The sequence below is a fragment of the Amblyomma americanum genome, chromosome 3, assembly GCF_052857255.1.
Source record: "Amblyomma americanum isolate KBUSLIRL-KWMA chromosome 3, ASM5285725v1, whole genome shotgun sequence".
Taxonomy (NCBI): Eukaryota; Metazoa; Arthropoda; class Arachnida; order Ixodida; family Ixodidae; genus Amblyomma; species Amblyomma americanum.
The window spans coordinates 213,341,100-213,360,977 of record NC_135499.1 but is presented as its reverse complement, the minus strand read 5'-3'; the positions used below and the strand labels follow the sequence as shown (position 1 = coordinate 213,360,977).

The following is a 19,878-nucleotide window of genomic DNA, read 5'->3' as shown; positions in this document are numbered from 1 at the left end:
CATTCCAGGTTGTGAACTCGGAGGCAGCCTCATTTTACGCTGAAGGCGTTGACTGTGTAGACATTTGCCACTGTGGTGGTACACATTACTCTGTACCGTCTATAGGAAAGGATGTACAGCGTTTTGTTCCCGACCTTCGGATAATGAGATGTTGGCCTGAGGGAGGAAGCCAACATCTCATTGTCATCTCTTTCTGGCCAGCTACAAAGCACCATGACTGCTCAGCTATTAGAGCGGGAGCTATTTCTGGGAGGGCATCCGCAGGGGTTACGCGCGTGGCTCGTAGCTGCTCGTAACGCATTCACGGCGCCCCTGGTGGGCGCGCTCACCCTCGGCCGCTGACTACACGTAGCCTTTTACCCGTGGTCGGGTGTCCAAAGCGTGCACGAAGGCCGTGCCTCAGCGTCGCTGCTATCGGGTGGGACGAGTGGTCGAGAGTAAGTCGAGAAACGCCAAGAGACTTTTCTAAACGCCTCTTGGACACACCGTGCGCTTCTGTGTAGGAGTTATTAATACACATAAGAAAACTGCGCGGTAGTAGACATGCGTTGTGCGTACACTACTATGAAGGAAGGCACTAAGGAACGGATGAAAAGGCTTACACAGCATAGTGTAAGCGTAGTGAATTTTCCCGCACAAAAACAGGAGTATCGCTCACAGCTCAAAGCCAAAAGCAGGAAAAAGAGGTGCTGCCAAATGAATAAATTCGCCTTGACGAAATGAAATGCGCAGTAACTCTCACTTTTTGGGGGGACACCTCAGCTGCGCTGTGAGAGAAGGGATGAAAGAGGGAGCGAAAAAGAGATAGAAAAAATTGATGATGGCCTAGCTCTGTTAGGCCAGAATATACGTAGCGTAAGCGCGGCGGCATCTGGTTCGGAAGAGTCAATATATGAAAAGCGCGCATTCACTACATGCGCCTTTATTCACGGTTAAAGCTTGAACCAAAGGCCCTGGTTTGATTCCCAGCCCCGACACAGGTTTTTTTTTTTATTCAGTGGCTGGCCGCGTGGTCGGTCATGTGGTGCGGAGCAGCTGCCGGTGGCGCGGCGCCGTGGCTGGTCACACGGTTTGGTCACGTGACCAGTCACTTGGTTGGTCAAGTGGTGCGGCTTCCAGAGGATCCGCTGACCGGCGAGGCGCGCCAGCTGTGCGCCGTGTGACGTCACTGCTCCTCGCGCATGCGCAGCACGGCTCTCCAGGAGCCACGCGAAACTGCTCAACTTCGGCCAGTGTAGCTTACGCTACAAAAGTTTCCCTAGTGGAGGTCTGCGGAATAATTTCGACCACTTGGGAGTCTTTAGCATGAGCTGACATCGTGTTCGTTTTTTGGCTCTGCATCCATCGTCCCATGATCAGTGCACCACACCTCGTTAAGTATGCGTGAGCCGGCGTTTTTTTTTTTTTACGTTCTGAACAACGCCGGTAGTCGCCCAGTTGTTCTCAGGTGTTTTCTGCTTTCCTGAACGCGGATACACCGTCCCATTCTAAACTGGCACTACTCATCTTTTTTTTTTGTTTTTATGCAGATACGGGGTTCATGCCGGCAGCCGAACTAGCGACGCAGCCGTGCAGGTCGCGGCCCTGCGGAGGCTCCGCCATCTGCGTCGTGAACCGCCACTGCCCGCCGGGGCAGCCGTGCACCAAGTTCCACTGTATTCCAGGTGCGCCAGCTTTGATAACATTTCCAATACACACTGTTGAATCATATCTGCCAACAGGCAGCATCGAAGCCTTCAGGGCTGTAAAATTTGGCACGAGGATCATACCGCTATTTTTATTTTAGGTATTTGGCATGCTGACCCAGATTAGGTGTTCTGTAGAATGATGTCCATTGTTTAGAGGAATACTTGTGCTATAGGAAAGCCTTGTTACTACTGACACCCTACGAGACACAACACAACCTTATAGAGTTGAAACCGCACAAAAAAAGGCAAGGGACGAGGAAGAAACCAACAGGACCGAGCGCGGATTCTTCCTCGCCCCTTGCCTTTTTTTGCGCGCGGTTTCAAGATGCACTCTACTAATAGTCGCCCAACTAGCCCGTCTCTCTCTATTATACAACCTTATATCTTCTGTACGTACACGAAAAAAAAATTGTACGCCTTGTACGCAGTCAAGATGTAATGTGTGATGGCGGAGTAAGTCTTGAGACGATCCGAAGCATCTGCACATGTGCACAAAAAAAAAGCCCGGACTCCCCCGTCCTCTCCAACATGTTAAACTTACACCCTCTAGCCAGAGCACTCATCCAGAAGTGCACACAAATTGCAATTTTCATTTCAAAAAGCGCGCAGAAGACCAGGGCAACAGAAGGACGTACGGTTATCTCCGTTATGAAAAGCAACACATTATTCGCGTTCAACCATAAGCGTGAGTGAAAAAGCAAACGTTTAGAGCGCATTTCTTCCCGCGTTCCGTGCCGTAGTCGTCGTCTGCGTCGGCGTAGTCGGCGCAAGTGACAGTGCGAAACGCCACCTGGAAGATGGCTGGCACGGGAAGATCCCGGAGGGTGGTTAGCGGCGTATAGCACGCCACCTGCCAGACGCGAAGAGATGCGCTCAAATTTCTCATTACTGGCGACCGTAATTGTCTGTCAATTTTTACTTAGCTCTAATTAGTTTTTTTCTCTGGCAGATAGTGACCATGAGACATATTCAACGTCAGTGTAGTAGAAGTAACAGCAGAATTCACGTTTGCGTACAAAATTACTGTTCCCTGTCGTACTGCACACGCTGCATGACGCTCGGTGGGCATCTCCTTTCGTGAGCCAACTCAAAGGGCAGTGCTGTACCAGTTAGCCCAAATGGCTCGTTGGCCACAAATCTGAGGCTGGCCATGTGGTCGCCCAGGCTGCCCCGTGGGCTTCTCATCCAGCACGCTGGTGCCCCGCGGCTCGCTGGCCCGGCTGCCCCGGGCCGAGGGAGGCCGCCTCTGCTGGACACGGTGCCAGTGCTCGGAGTCGGGAGCTCTGGTAGGCTGCACACCCACCGGCTGTGATGCCGCTGCGCCCCGACAGTGCTGGCTCGCCGGGCGCCCTCGTGGTGAGTGCTGGCGACACTAGTCCCAGAACCCGGAGGTCTCTACAAAAAGATGGCATGTTTTCTCGCATCTTGCCCTACCCTGCTGTACGACGGAGCCTGTATCGGCCGTCGCTGGCAGCTATGCGTCGTTCACGATTGACTGAACGGAGGGAATTTGTGGAAACAGCCAAAAGACGCTTCACCGGTGCAATGGTTTTCAGTCCTTTTATTGGCGTTGAAAAACTTGGCGATCGCGAGCACAGTTTGATCAGTATGAAAAAGAACTGATAATAATGAAAAAGAGCTGCCGCGGTGGCTGAGTGGTTATGGCGCTCGGCTGGTGACCCGGAACACGCGGGTTCGATCATGGCCACGGCTGTCAAATTTCGATGGACGCGAAATTCTTGATGCTCGTGTACTCTGCGATGTCAGTGCACGTTAAAGAACCCCAGCTGGTCGAAATTTCCGGAGCCCTTCCCTACGGCGTTCCTCATAGCCTGAGTCACGGTGGGACGTTAAACCCCCATACGCCACAAACCATTATGAAAAAGAATGAAAACACACCTCGCATAGCTGCATTTTATGTAATGCGAAGGCAAGATAACCACTGCTACTTTTAAGGGTAACGGAGTAGATTCCAAGAGAAGGCAAGCGATTGGAGGAGACGGCAGAAAGTTAGGTGGGCGGATGAGATCAAGAAGTTTTCGGGGATACCGTGGCCGCAGTTGGCAAAGGACAGCGTTAATTAGAGAGCCATGGGAGAGGCCTTTGCCCTGGAGTGGACGTAGTTAGGCGGATGATGATGATTATGATGATGATGCAGGTAACAGCATGCTTGGATGCTGTGCTTAAGCACTCTTTGGTAGGTATGCTCAATGTGCCAAAATATTAGGGCATTTAGACATTCAGCATTGGACTGTGGCTTCTGCTATTGAACATTATTTTAAACGCATTATCAAGACAGAGTCGGAAGAGTTCTGACAGAACTTACCTGAGAATACGAAGCTTCTGTCATTCTCTTGCCCTGCGACCCCATGTGCTGTGCAGCTGGAGAAGGTGTACGAAATTAGCGTACGCCGTTACAAGCAACCATAATAATAATTGGTTTTTTGGGGGAAAGGAAATGGCGCAGTATCTGTCTCATATATCGTTGGACACCTGAACAGGGCCATAAGGGAAGGGATAAAGCAGGGAGTGAAAGAAGAAAGGAAGAAGAGGTGCCGTAGTGGAGGGCTCCGGAATAATAAGAAGCGGTTTTCCTTCCGTCAACGCGCTTTAGATAAACCTGTTTTGAAAAGCAGCCGAACTTTACACGAGTTTTCCTTCCTCATTTTCACTTTTTGTTCATTGAATACACATTAACAATTCCTTCTGTTCTGACCAAGAGTACGTCCGGCTCATTTCAGCAGGCGTTACCATAATAGGATTATTTTCATGGCCTGAAGTAGAAAGGAATCATTCCGTTGTCTTTATGGTCGTAGACTGGCGTACTTCGAAACTAATGTGCCTGCCGATCAGCTCCTTGCTGCAGCGCGGCCTGCCAGCGTAGTAGATACAGATCGCTTCGGCACGTTCTTGTTTTTTGGTCGATGATGTCTTCACGCGTAACATGACGTGAACAAGGAGGAGAATAACAAATGGCCTTCGAACGCTCTTTCTTGGGCTTGCTCTGACGGGCCTCAAAGCTTGCAGGCTAGTACGGCAACCAGTTGGCCAGACGTTGAACGCAGTTTGTTTTATCCCGCAGCTCCCGGAAGCCGGTTTCTGGTGCAAGGCTGCTTGCGGTGTCGCTGCGATGATACCGGCCATGTCAGCTGTGCCAGTGCGTCGCTTGACTGCCTGAGCCCGGACAGTGAGTCGCTTTCCTTTAAACGTGCATTGCTGTTCGAAATGTGAGCGGTAAGGGTGGATATATGCGTTATAAGCGGTGGGAATCAACACGCCACATCCAAGCGAAGAATCTTCTCTGAGAAGACTACAGTACCCAAATATTTCAGCAAAAAGTTCCAGGCATACACTACGCAAACAACTTTCTCCGGGAGCCCTTTTCGACCGTCCTGTCTAAGGGCTAATAAATTATAACCTGTGGGTTGTATGCAGAAGGTACACGGCTGCATACACGCGAGCACACGCACACAAAAGAAAAAGGATAGAAGCAAAGCGTGTGGCTGAACACTTCAGCACCCAGCAGGCCTTATTGAGCTGGGAAAGGAAATGCTTTAGGCATCGCAAAAACATTCCCGAAGTGCTTCGACGCAGGACACTCTTTACAGAATGGCGCTTCATTTCAACCTCCAACATGTAGTTTCGCTTTGTACAGTAGATGGTTGTTTTAAGCACGACAAAACGCAGTCGGAACGCTAACAAACGAGGACTGAAGACTAGCTAGACACCACGAACTTTCGTTATTGAATGGTGTGCAGCAATCGTGATACCTAGTTTTTCTTCACTTAACACAAAGCGAAGGGAGCAAGGATTGAGGGGAATGCCTCAGTCTTTCTTGCCAACGTTACGTCAAGATGACTTGTCATCCTCTCGAAGACTCTCCTCTCAGTCCTTGTTCCCTTTGTTTTGTGTTGTCAAGAATCCTATCTTCCTGCCCTATCTACCGTGTCTTCTTCCGTTAGTGCTGTGAAGCTTGAGGTAAAGCGCGAGCTGCGACTCCGGTTCTGTGCTCGCGCTCAGGGCGGCGCCCTGGTACGCGACTCGCGATGTCAGCTCTCCGAGCACAATAACGATGAACCCTATTTGACTCGGTCCACAACGATTCGCCGGCATACCGCAGCGTCCTGCGGCTGCAGCCCCGACGACGACGATGAAGGCGAGGTATGCGGAGCCGACGGGCGGACCCACCGGAACGCGTGCCTGGCTCGCTGCGCCGGCCTCGCCCCGGGACAGTGGGCGCCGGGGCCTTGCCATCAGGCGGACCCGTGCGCCGGAAAACAGTGCCCTGCCCACGCGCCCAGGTACGTATTGCCTGCCGCACGTCCCCTTGTTTGGCCTCTACAACGGCGCTCAAAACGGTATTACTGCACGAAGGAGGGGAGTGGCTGTAATTACAAGAACAAAAAAAATAGACAGGCTATCATACGATGGGATGCGACAGATCTGCGTTACCAGTATTGGTTGTACGTTTCTATTCTACACTGATCGCCTTCCCGTTGCGTGTTTAATTGCATTTCGCTGTCGCTTTTTCGCTGCAGTGTTGCGTGGGCTTCTAGAGGGTGGAGGCGTCTGGAGGGTGTAAGTGGATGGGTGGTGGGTAGGACCTTCTGGACGGAGGAGGTGGGTGATAGGTGGCGAGTGAGCCCCTGAAAGGATATGGTAGGTAGGCTGAAGGTGGGTGGAGGCATCTGGACGGTGAAGGCCTTCTGGATTGTGAATGTGGGTGATTAGCGATGGGTGAAGCTTCCGGAACGCGAAAGTGGGTTGGTTCATTGTGGTTGAGGATACTGGAGGGCGAAGGCGGGTGAGTAGTGGGCGGAGGCCTCCTGGATGGTGGCGGCATCACATAACCCCAGAGGTTTCGCGAAAGTGAGGATAGTAATGCTAACGCACTAAAAACTAAAAAAAGAGCAAAGAAATAATTTAGCAAGATAAAAAATGTGAAGAGAATGCAGTATTGACAACACTTGGGAAATATATAAGAATCATATGCGCTGCGTTTATTTTTCCTCTGTTATTTTCCCCTCGCAGTTATTATTTTGATCTTTTCGCCGCACTGGTCACGATATCTTTACTAGAATAACTGAGAACTTCTCCAGCTACACAGCACGGACAACGAGGTAAGTATGGCGGTCTCTTCCAGCGTACCACTCAAAATCGACGTCTAAAATACTCAGCGATGTGCGAAGCACTCTAAGAGAAGAAAGAAGAGCTATGTACGAAATCCCCGAGGGGTAGAGAATTTCCCGAGATAGTTGATTCGTCGTGCATATCAAGTCTGTCGGGCACCACAAAAACTGAGTGCTAAAGGTTGAGATACTCATGAAGTAGGCATGTGTGCTGTGACCGTCTATTGTGTCTGGTAACCATGGAATAAAAAATAACGGGGCAGTCAAACATCGCTGATGCGACAATTCTGCGAAAGCAGTTGCATTTCCTCTCAATGATTACTCTCTTGTTTTTACACCAATGAATGCTTTTACTCTATAACCAAGCCTTCACACACGTGACGGAATTTTTCTGGAGGTTAGAGTTTGGTGGTAGCGTTGAGACCGGCGTCTCTGGATGGTGAAGGTGGGCAGGGTGGGTGTGGAGGTGGATCAAGGATCGTGGAGGCTTTAGCCACCCTGACCGGCTCTTTCTCACTGTGACAGAAGCGCTGCTTCCGCATTGAAACTCTTTGATGGTCCTCTATAGGCGGAATGAGTCCGGTACACGCGGTCCGAACCTCGCGTGTGTCAGCAATTATCTCAACGGAGCAAGCCAGTGAGTGAGGCCTTGCTCAGTGATGTTTAGCTCTAACCCCGACATTGGAATAAACTTACGTCGCGGCATCCAATAACGCTTGCTTTTTCTACTTCGGTGACCTTGTTTCTGCTCGAACACTGAACAAATCATTATGTTCGTGAACTACCTATACCTCTTGGTTCTCTTTTCTGCTCAGAAGACTTCTGACAGAGTCCGTTGATTGGGTGGCGAGCAGGAAGACAGTGAACGGGGAAACTTGGAACGGGCGGGATAGGTGGGCGTTGATTGACGTCTGGTTTATTCATGACAACTAGTTTCCCGTTATGCAGCACCGTGGAAAGGACAAATATAAAACGCTGAGATAAGTCCTGTTCGTATACCTCCGTTTTTACTGCGCGTTGTTGGCACCGAGCATTTATTCCTTTTACCCTTGTGTTGTGTGCGTGGGAGAGAACGCATGAGCAAGGTCGGGTGCTTCTCGATAATCGAGCCCCAAAGCTATTGCTTATTCTCTCCTCGTTCCATTCTCCGCTCGCTGCAGCACAGAATTAGAGCGACGGCCTCCTTGGCTGACGCATCGATAAGGCGGGTTCTCATTTTTTCCCGCATAACTACGGTGCGGTGAAGACAACACTGGAAAATGGGTTTGGCTCCTGCAGGCTGATACCCGCCGCGGTGGCTCAGTGGTTAGGGCGCTCGACTACTGATCCGGAGTTCCCGGTTTCGAACCCGACCGCGGCGGCTGCGTTTTATGGAGGCAAAACGCTAAGGCGCCCGTGTGCTGTGCGATGTCAGTGCACGTTAAAGATCCCCAGGGGGTCGAAATTATTCCGGAACCCTCCACTACGGCACCTATTCTTCCTTTTTTCTTTCACTCCCTCCTTTATCCCTTCCCTTACGGCGCGGTTCAGGTGTCCAGCGATATATGAGACAGATACTGCGCCATTTGCTTTCCCCAAAAACCAATTATTATTAATATTGCTATTATCCTGCAGGCTGCGTTAACATCCCACTTTGCTTAGCTAGACGAAAGACCACTCTTCGCTTCGCTTCGACCTTTCACTTTCGAGGTCGACTAGCGATTTATTTAGGAGCTTGAATGAGCACATTATAAAGAAATTATCTGTTTTCTGCGTACACCTTCTGTTCCATCATGCTAGACTGATAATTGTTCCTTAGATGTTCCTTAGAACCCGAGCACTGATATTGCCAGTTTAGCTCAGTGAATAATCTGTTTAAAAAGCTTTGCAGTGAAATAGAAGCGACAGCAAGGAAGGTGAAAAGTCTTCGGAAGAATTTTACAGCTGCCGCATGATAGCCGACAAGCCTGAATGAAAGTGGAAAAGCCAGCAACCGTTACTTATTGGCATCACTTGAAGGCACTCCTCGTAACTTTTTAGTTTCCCGTATTTTGGTCCGATTGCCACTAAGGGATCAGATTCGCTCGGAGTTGTTCATCCGGAATTAAAAATCGGTTTTATTGCTAATAAAACTGTGCATCAGTTAGTTTTCATCCGAAGAAGTGGTCAAAACTAATTACCTAGCGCCGAATTTAAATTCATCGGTTGATTAAAATATCATCCGAGCAGCAACGTGCGCCTCTGAACTTCCCACGCTAGTGCGTGTTCTTGTGGCGATGTCCAGTATGCGTCGTGTACACGTTGCTAAGGTAACCGAGGTTCCAATCCGGAAAATTACTTATTTAAGGTTCGATACAGTCACTCGATCACTTCTCGAATGTTTGAGTTAACGGAGGTCTGTGGTTTTTTTTTTTTCGCTAAATTTGAACACAGCACCTGCCGCTACAAGATAAACAATAGAAGCAGCACCAAATGCATGTCTACAGCCCGACAACTCTCAGGACTCGTGCAGCTGTTTTCTGTAGAACCTCCGAGATATGGCGAAGACTGCCGGGCCAGACTAGGATAGGACGACGACGCCGCGCTCAAGACGTCCTCTCGAATCTGAGCCTTCTGAGCGGCCGAGATGTGCTGCGGAGCAAGTTGCTGCGAATCGACCAGCGTAACATGAGATCTTGCATCGAATCGACTAGCGGAACAGGCATTCTCTCTCTCCTGCAGGCCGCCTCTGCCCCTCCCCCTCCCCCACCTCTTCTAGCGAACCGAGGAAATCCGCTCCAAATCGATCAATGGAATTCGCCATCCCCGTTTTCTTTTTCTTGCTCGAGTATTCGTGTTGCGTCTGAAAGTCTTGCTTTCTAGTTATGCGGCGGTGTTGGTTTGCCGGTGCGAACCTATTACGTTCAGTATTTATGAAATCTTTAATTATTCGCCAGGCGATTATACTCTACCGCCATACCAAATTCACGTCCCGTCTCTTATACCGTTTCCGAACCTATCTCCATATATTTGTTTCGCCTTTGGTCAGCAGTCTGAACTCCGCTCCAGCTCGGGTAAATCATTTAGTCAAATCAAATAAGCTCAGATCCATTCCTCGATTAATAAGCCACTCCTTACTCCTCTTTTCTTTTTAATATTTGTAAAAAAAAAGTCATTTGCACTCCAGAATCTTAAGCTTTTTGGTTATCTCCGCGTTTATATCCGAGACCCGCAGCCGTTCGGCTTCCGGATGCTCAGAGGACGGTTCTGCTTCCTTCTGCCTCTGGTGTCAAGAGCGGTACTTTCGTCTGATCTTGGCCAAACAGGCACGAGCATACTGTTAGGTAGTTTTGGCACTCTCGCACTGTAAATATGCTAACTACGGCAACAACGACCGGACGGCAAATGCTGGAAAGCATGGCGCGATGGTAACAACGGCCACGCGTTACCGTATTGGCTGCACTATTTTTCTGTCGGATACAACTCAAAAACAAAGCGACAGGTACCTCTGAAATGAGACCCTCCAGCCAATTCCGTGGACCGGTTTTCATGCCATCGCGGTCAATCAAATTAAGCCATACCCTTTCAACTCAACCCCTTGTGATTTCATGCTTGCAGGTGAAGTGACTGATGACTGAGAACAAAAACTGAAATTAGCCTATAACGATAGATCACCGAGTTCTAACGACGAAGACACCACTTTCACTGTAAACAGAGCTTCTAATTAAGCTAGAAAAGAAAAAAAACAATGTAATACAGGTGTCGCCACCACCGGCCGCTTTCGCAAGCAAACTGTAGTGCGTCAAGACATCTCGGATCCCAGAGGCTAGGCTGCACCGCCACTCACTTCCAAACGACGATCACGGAGTCCCTTTTGGTCTTGGCGTCACGATCGAGTGTGATTCAAAGGGCGCGAACATTTTTAAATCCAAGTTTCTAAGCAATAAATGCGCCTTTTGCTGCCAGACAAAAAAAAAGTAAACTACGAAGCTAGAAAGAGCCATAGCATCGTTTCTTACAACAACGAACATTTGGTTGAGTCGTGTGCACAAGGAGGATTCAAAAGTGGGTCCAAAAGGATCTCGCGTGCAAGACCTAGAATGCATTTTTGCCGGGTTCGAACCCGACCGCGGCGGCTGCGTTTTTATGGAGGAAAAACGCTAAGGCGCCCGTGTGCTGTGCGATGTAAGTGCACGTTAAAGATCCCCAGGTGGTCTAAATTATTCCGGAGCCCTCCACTACGGCACCTCCTTCTTCCTTTCTTCTTTCACTCCCTCCTTTATCCCTTCCCTTACGGCGCGGTTCAGGTGTCCAACGATATATGAGACAGATACTGCGCCATTTCCTTTCCCCCAAAAAACCAATTATTATTATTATTATTATTATTAAAAGGAAAACAGATTGAATGCCATGATTATGGACAACTTGTCTATCAACTCAGTGTTTATTTTTTGCGTCAAATGCTGGGATTCACCGTTGAAGATAAAAAATTAAGCTAGCGGTGCGTCTGGTCCGGGGCACATTTTTCTCTTTGGTTGTTCTGTAATTTCCAAGGGCGAAATTGCACGTGTCTTCAGTAACGGCCAAAACGTCATCTGGTATTCGATTATGTGTCGTACAGCCGTTGCGGGCATTACACAGCTCGCGGGCTTCGCTACTGTGTCGTGTATATTATGAGGCTCTTGTAGCACGCACGGAAGTTATAAGGTCCGGAGGGGGTGACTGCGAGAGTACCTCTCCCCTTCGAGGACTTTCCGTGAAAATGCAATCCAAATGCAAATGGCGATAAAGAACGGCGATGCAGAGCTGCCCGGCCTAGAGACAAGCACGGTGGGTATATTTTTGACACCTGCGAGTTTTGGACTGTACGCTACGCCTCTAAACATACAGTATAGTGAACAAAAAAGATGATATTTTCAATATTGTAGTAAAAATTCAAAATATCACAAATTAAAAAGATCAGCTTGCTATTTCCGAGTATGTCACGATGCAATAATGCCATCCTCTTCGGCCAGAAGTTGTTGGGAGCGTAACTCTTCTGCCTTCAGTTCATTTTTGATTTTTCATTTTTGTCCTTTCATGGGAACTTCCTACTGCTTTCAGTTTCCGTCTGTATAAATTTTTCTTGACCTGCTGTCGTTTTAAAGTTACATACTCTGCGGTTGTATGTATTCTGCACATTTTTATAAGCAGTAGGTGGAGTGTGAGCTTAGCATAACGTCATTTAGACTGCTGAAATGGCAGTCATCTGCGACCACAGATATACGGTATGAAACACCATCAGCTTCCACTGCATTTCAGATTAGCGCAGTCCACGCCTTACTAGTTTTGAAGAGATATAGGTTCAGTGGGGGTTCGGTTTTCCGATCTTGTCTAGAGACACGCCAGAATGACCAACAAAGTTGTCCGGAAGGACACTGTTCGCGCGAGCCTGAAAACTCTAGACTGTCTGTTATCGACATTTCGGAAGGTTTGGCCCTGTTGTGAGTCTTTATAGTGGCTTCATAGACTGTGAGACGTCAGGCGCAGTGTGCTAAGCTAAACGACAGGTGCCCAGCTCAAAACTCGCACATTTGTGAAAGGGACTGCTCTCCATAATGATACAGGTAAAGGAACACCTTGCGTGGATAGGTGACGGAAGGAAAAGTGTGATTTCAATAGAGGAACCGAAATTGTTTTCGGGCGGGAACAATGAGATATGTTGTATACGCCACCACGAAAAGCAATTTAAATGGACCTTATTATCAATTTCCCATGTTAAACCACTAACAGTTTAAAATGTTATGCCTTCATAGGCATGAATCTGGGATCTGGATATTTGTTTCAGCAGAATTGCGACCCGAAGCTTTCTTATACGCTTGTGAGAAATTGGATGAAGAAGAGTACGATGGGCCTTGTGGAATGGTCAAACCGTTCTACGGAGATTATTTCACTTGAATGTCTTTAGGTAAGCATCTGGTGTTATCCGAAGGAAAAAAAGCCAGCAACGCCGCACAGAAAGTCGACCAGCTGCTGCAAAGGTGGCGAAACAGTCTGTACGTTTACTGACATCTTCCTGGACTCCATGCTTCGGTGGCGTCAAGCAGTGATCGACAGAAAAGGGTTGCGTGTGAAACACGCACGCATGAGGTTATTGCGAAAAGGCATTCTTGAAATTGTTGGCTCATTTCGAAACAAACAGATATTAAAGCCAATACCTTAACGCAGCGCAAAAAGCAGCTTCTTCAAGATAATGGCTGTGGGAATAAATTGTGGCTTATTATGATGATAAATATTGGCTGTTATTGTGTTAAAAAGTCTGACTTTGTCATCTTACCAACCTTGTGCGCAAGGCTTATAAAGGTAAATAAAGTGAAATTCGAGAAGCTTTCGTCTATCTTGTAACTTCAGTCTGAAACAAATATATCGTGTTGCAACTTACATGTTTCCTTTTTGTCAATCTTCCTCTTTTAATTTTTGACAGAGTGAAGCTTCTGGGAAAATTTTTGTTAAAATACGGGCCTTATACGCTAGATTATCAACCGTACATGAGAAGCCGCCAAACTAGTACTTGCGGGCGCATAACAAGCATATATATATATATATATATATATATATATATATATATATATATATATATATATATATATATATATATACTGGAACAAACAAGTCACATAACGACTCACACTTGGTACCCACCCAGCGTTTCTTTCTGAGGTAGTTCACGCTGCCACAAGGTGACCAGGGCAATATACCATATGTCACCCCTATTGCATTACTAACCATCAGTCATAATGTGGCCAGGTCTCTGTGAATCCAAGTGGCGGCTAAACCTCTGTTGCGAGTTGTGACCGTCACATGTTTATGTGTGGCATGTCCTCACGGCTTAGGAGGTTATAGTTGTAAGCCATTTATAAGGTGCTAAATGAACAAAAAACTCCAAAAGACACAGGCCAGAAGCAAGAGACACTACAACCGTCCTGTTTTGTGCCCTGCTTCTGTATTGTATATTTTGCGGTTTTTCGTTGTTTTAATGTCCTCACGGCACTTTTTTGAATCCCCTGCAGGTTATTTGGCGTATTTACGTACGCAGGCCGCACTCGGACACTTTCGACGGTTTCGACGCTCTTTGTTGCGCATAGATTTGTCTTCTAATGCTGCAACAACAAGCACGCTTGTGTAGCCTAGCCGTACGTACGTGCACGCCCCACTGGCAGCATTCAGCCATTTTCGCCATCATGCTTTCTGACTACTAAAGCCGCCAGCGTTCGCTTTTTTGTCATTGAGACCTATGCTCTCTACGGCCATTGTTCCTTTTGCAGTGGACTACATTTATTCTGGTAGTTTTTGGTTTTCTCCGACAAAGGCCCGATGACAGCAGGCAATACATGGCCGCGCGACATTGCCACACGGATCAGTTTCCGCGATCTTTACCTGCCCCGAGTGTGGAGTGCCATTTCTCGGGCGCTGGTTGCTTTTCATCGGTCATTTCCGGCACTACAGCCTGTCTTCCATACTTGAATGCATGTCCCGTTGCAACACTAGCCTGCAGCAGCTCTTCCACTGCGCAGGTGCGTGGCGTGGCGTCGTGCGTGTCTGGGCCCGTGCAAGCAGTTCGTGTGCGTCGGTAACGCCACTGGCAGCGGGAGCTGCTATGGTCCCGTCTGCGACACAGACGGGCACGAACATTCCAGCGTGTGCGCGCTGATGACTAGCCGCGGCCCCGGGGACCCTGCTCCGTGGCTGGCGCACAGAGGCCCCTGCGAGCTTGGGTGCCGCTCGAAGGGCCCCGTGTGCGGCCTGGACGGCGAGACGTACGTCAGCGAATGTGCTGCGTGGTCGCAGCGGGTGCTGGTCGATTACCGGGGACCCTGCTTGCACCGACGCAAGCCCGACCAGTGCGGACGGGTGCGCTGCCCGCCGCTGCCCTCCGGCGGATGTCCAGTGAAGCGGCTGCCTGGCGCCTGCTGCCCCGTATGCGGTGTGTACCGTCACGTCTTGACTCGGATTCGTTAGACAGCGTTGCCTGCTGAAGACAGTTGCGTCTACGGTATGGCATATGGCAGTGGTACATAGTGTACCCCTGCAGTAAAAGAACTCAAAATGGAAGTGGCCAAAACACAATGGGAACCCTCTGGAGTCCGGTTGATTCCAGTGTCTCTATAGTCGGATACAACTTAAGTCTGCAGTGAAGCTCCGCCCACATTCAGGACCGGCGCACAGAATTCCTCCACGACAAAAATGCAGGCCGTTGTTAAAACTTCTCTTGTCACCTAAACAAAAAGCTAACCATGAGAAAAAAGTTATAAGCTCTAGAATTTTGATACCTGGCTTGTTTAACAAAGTCAAATATTTAAAAAAAAGCTGATTTCGTTCACTTTTGTGACTGGCTAGCGGAGTAATACAGTACGCCGCGGACCGTGGCCCAGTGTTAACTGCTGTTTTTTTTTTAAGTTGTATCCTACTATAGTTGGTTACTGTTGTGTATTGGCGACTTCCAAATTGTCTTTTTTGCATGTCTGGTATATATTGTGGTATGGTATACGCGTGATTAAAAGTCCCGGAGCAGCACATACGGGCAATGAGAGGAGGACCGCGGATTCATTTCGGCTGCCTGCGGTCCTTTAACATACACTGACATCGCACAGCACACGGATGATATTAGTGTGCGTTAAAGAACCCGCTTTGAAGGCTATATACTAGCAACGATTTACTGTCATTTCCGTCAAAGAAGCCATTGCCAGTAGCTTGGTTAGTATGTAGAGACATTAGTATTGCTGCTTACAACAACTTCCTTGTTGCAGCAGCAGGTGAACACGGTGATGATCTAGTCATAGTAGTTAGGTGATCACGTGATCCAAGAGTGGTGGCATGACTGATTTTCTGTTTCGACAAGCGTGCTGCAACCACTGCTGTAAAAAGCCACCTTGGACACCGCTGTGACAAATCAGAATTTTTCGTAAGGAATGTGCCAGTGAAAGAAAGCGTTCTGTGACAGTTCCCTAAATTGACGAGCACGGCGGTTTTCTGCGAGCGTCCTTCAGAATGGCGCCATGCTGCACGGTGAAGATCGCAGAAAAGGCAAGGACAATAAACACTTCCGCGCCTTCGATAGGGAAGGTTACTGTCACCTAAACTGCGCGTACGGTCCTTTCCGGCGAACCTCTCGTGCTGCCGTCTGCTTATGGCGTGCCGGTGACCCATTTGCGACCACCTTCAAAGCTCGGCCATAGCTATACATTTTACAAAAGCGTTAGCTATTATTAGCGCTTTGCTCAGTTCTGTGCAGTTGACGTCGTCGCTCGCACACCCATAGCCGTGCATCCACCGTTAAAAGTGCACCTCCCACCCACGAGCACAGCATCTCCCACCCAGAATCACCTGCACATGAGGCGGATGCGCTAACCACTAGGCAATCGCTGCGGTTTCTTAGTCCAAGAAGCTATCGCCAGTAGCTTGGTTAGTATGTAGAGACATTAGTATTGCTGCTTACAACTTTGTTGTTGCAGCAGCAGGTGAACACGGTTATGATCTAGTCATGTTTGGTTGATCACGTGATCCAAGAGTGGTGGCATGGCTGATTTTCTGTTTCGCAGTTGACGTCGTCGTTCGCACACCCATCGCCGTGCATCCACCGTTAAAAGTGCACCTCCCACCCACGAGCACAGCATCTCCCACCCAGAATCACCTGCACATGAGGCGGATGCGCTAACCACTAGGCAATCGCTGCGGTTTCTTAGTGCGGTTTCTTAGTCCAAGAAGCTTAGTGGAAGTTTCTTAGTGGTTAGAGCATCCAGTTTAATACACCAACTCTAATATCTCTACATTCCTTCGCGATCTGACACCAGCTAACTCTAGATCAATCGCATCACACTCTCATAACCACCCTGTTATTTTTTTTCTTCTGCTCACTCATTGAGTAACGGCGGCACACCCTCCTCCATGACAGGCTGGGGCCTGCGGCTGGTGCTGGATCGCCCCTGGCGGGACAACGGAAGCGACGAGGAAGCAGAGCGCCCCTTGTCCGCCTTGCTGTGGTGGCTGCGTGCGCAGCTGTCCAGCACTCAGTGCGACCTGTTCGGGCACCTGGACTCCGCGCTTCCGGGCTTCCTGACGCTACTAGTCATGCCCACGTCTCGGCCCGCGTCGTGGACTCTCTGCCGCGCCGAGGCGCAGCGCCTGGATGCTCTGGTGCGCGTACGAAGTCCTGCGTTGTTCAGCCTCGTCCCCATGGAAGCCGTGGCCGGATCGGCGGGGCTGCTGGACCAAACCCCGGAACCCACATCGTCGGCGCCTGGTGCTGGCAGGCTTGCCACGAGTGCATCGTTGTTGCTGCTTGTGCTGCTGCCTTTGCTGGTAGTAACTGCTGTGTACCCCGCTCCTCTATTCAGGCCGCAGGGAACAACAGAAGTGTTCTTGTTCCAACCAAAGCCAGGGCCTTCGCCGCACGCCGCTTCGGCTGGGCGGACTGTGAGCCGCCGATCAATAATCGCCGTGTGCCGAGAACGCGGCTGATCATTAGACCAGCCAGGATTGAAGTCGCAATACAATGCTGAGATGCAGCTCGCACAAGACGCATGGGCGACATAAAGAGCCCGGCTGTCCGCACCAAAAGGACATGCCGTCGCTGTTCCTGACGGCCTCCTTGCACTGGCGGTGTTGGCGTTTTTATAAACACCTCTTGAAGAATGGCCCGAGAGGTTGTGATGACGCACCCAAGATAACTTCTGGTGGCGTGATTCCCGCAGCTGATAGACCTGTCTCGTTCCATCGAGTGCTAGAACGCTTCGCGCACGGTTTCACGCGACGATGCCGCGCGAGGGAAAAACGTGAAGACTTGATTTTTGCCCCTGAGGCATTGCCAAGCTATGGTCTCCACCAAGGAAATGTGTGTGTTCATTCATGGCATTATCTTCTCACGGGTCAGCGACAGAGAATATGCAGTAGTTAAATACGGAGCCCTCTTGGCGCCCTGAGAGTTTAGGTCGTTCGAAAATATGAGCTCGCGCATGCTGACGCACAAAAGCAGTTGTTGTGTCCCCCATATCTGAGTCGCACCCGTCCATTATCGCGGATATATGTACATCTTTAATGTCTTTCGAGAGCTGTTGCCACGTGTTTACCGTGCACCTTTAGTGGTACCGAGAACCGAAAGAACAAGCTTTGACTGAAAATTCTTTTTGCTAGCGTTTTCAGTTTTTTTCTGACTTTCTTATTATCGTCGCAAGCCTTCATGCTCTTCATGTCTGCAGCATGCCATTCGTAGCGTGATAACAGTAATATGTCTCTTCCGCCGGCTGTTCTTGTCAAAGGGGAAATGAATGAATGAAGCTGCAGTTCACACGCTGTAGTCTATTTTCAAGAAACAGCACTTTGTTGATGGGCAGCCTAGAAGCCCTTTAAAATTTATCAATGAAGATGAATAAACTAAGATGGCATTGCATTTGCAGACTGAAATGGCCTTTCAAACAACGTTGCTTTCATTGCGCATGCTCATCACAGTTTGCTGAAAATGTAAAAAAGTTCCTGTTATGGTAACTGTTTTTCTTTAAATCTTGCCACCCCTTAAGTTACACCCCGTATTGAGGCCGTTAAGGTAATAAAATGAAATGAAATGAATCACGTACGGTCACTTCCTCGCAAATCCGGCCACTTTGTTCTGCTTCTAGGCCTAGCCTGAGTCAGGGCACCCTCTTCTTAGGCCGAAAAGACTTTCACTTCTGGATTCGAGCAGGTGAGCTTTCTTTCAATCAATTTATGGCTGTTAACTTTGAATCCAAAACGTCTTAGACCGTTGACATGGCCTGATGTGCCGCAGGCAGCTAATGCTATATAATAGCGAAGTGCCCCAGGTAGCGCACAGGGTCTTCGAAGCGTCTACTTCGGAAATAAAACGAATAAAACGGATTTTCGACCAAAATAAACGTTATGAATAGGTCTTTTATGAGCCGAATTAAATCTCTCTTAACGGTAAGGCTAAAGAGAGCTTTACTAGACAGGTTTTATATGTGCTCTCTTTGAGACATCTTGTAGACAACAGGAGTTTTGGCACGAAAGACATCGATTTTGGCGGGATTATCGGGCTTGCAAGCGGTCTTTTGGGGGGAAAGCTAGTATCTACCACGTGCAGAGGGGATGCGTGTATGCCAGGAAGTGTGCTGAATTTTTGCAAAAGCTCTCTGTGTGCTCTGCTGTAGGTCGACTTGTTACTATGACCACCGTTTGTGGGGCTCTGCCAGCGGCAAAAGACGCGGCGATTGAATAATGAAGTGGATAGGTTGACGGGTGGTACTGATGCTGCGAGCAAAAGTGCAGGCTGCACAGCAGAAGAAAGCTGCTACTCGTCATGCACAGACAGCTACCGCAGTGCCTTCGTTTGTGAGCTTCCGCAGAGAACTGCTCCGAGCGCAGATCATACAGGGTACACCTTGAGCATCAGTTCACCAGATGCTGTCAATAATAATAATAATAATAATAATAATAATAATAATAATAATAATAATAATAATAATAATAATAATAATAATAATAATAATAATAATAATAATAATAATAATAATAATTGGTTTTGGGGGGAAAGGGAATGGCGCAGTATCTGTCTCATATATCGTTGGACACCTGAACCGCGCCGTAAGGGAAGGGATAAAGGCGGGAGTGAAAGAAGAAAGGAAGAGAGAGCTGGCGTAGTGTAGGGCTCCGGAATAATTTCGACCACCTGGGGATCTTTAACGTGCACTGACATCGCACAGCACACGGGCGCCTTGGCGTTTTTCCTCCATAAAGACGCAGCCGCCGCGGTTGGGTTCGAACCCGGGAACTCCGGATCAGTAGCCGAGCGCCCTAACCACTGAGCCACCGCGGCGGGGCCCTTGCCCCCGTTTGGAGACGCGAGTTCGTATGTCGTCATGTGTCTGGTCGCCCTCTCCTGCGGGCTCCGAGCGATGACGCCGGTAGACGAGACGCAGACGCGACGCCTAGCAAACGCTGCCTTCTGGCCTCCTCCCACATTCCTCCGCTCTCGCCACATCATCCGAGCTCCTTCCATGGTAACCACCTTCCGGACGGTTCCCGTGGTGACGCACCAACCAGTTGCGCCAACTGCTATGACATACTGCCTGCAG

At 49.0% G+C, this 19,878-nt stretch overlaps 1 protein-coding gene across 1 annotated transcript in view; it reads left to right on the top strand.

The window, feature by feature from the left end:
- The window catches only part of Reck (Reversion-inducing-cysteine-rich protein with kazal motifs), a 46,958-nt gene extending 28,835 nt beyond the window's left edge, over positions 1-18,123 (top strand). Inside the window, exons 10-15 of the mRNA XM_077659903.1 lie at positions 1,530-1,664; positions 2,853-3,044; positions 4,771-4,875; positions 5,809-5,989; positions 14,329-14,738; positions 16,707-18,123. Of these exons, the coding sequence (XP_077516029.1) occupies positions 1,530-1,664; positions 2,853-3,044; positions 4,771-4,875; positions 5,809-5,989; positions 14,329-14,738; positions 16,707-17,272 (1,589 nt within the window). The 3' untranslated portion in view covers positions 17,273-18,123. The remainder of the gene's footprint in view (positions 1-1,529; positions 1,665-2,852; positions 3,045-4,770; positions 4,876-5,808; positions 5,990-14,328; positions 14,739-16,706) is intronic.
- Positions 18,124-19,878: the final 1,755 nt, after the last annotated feature.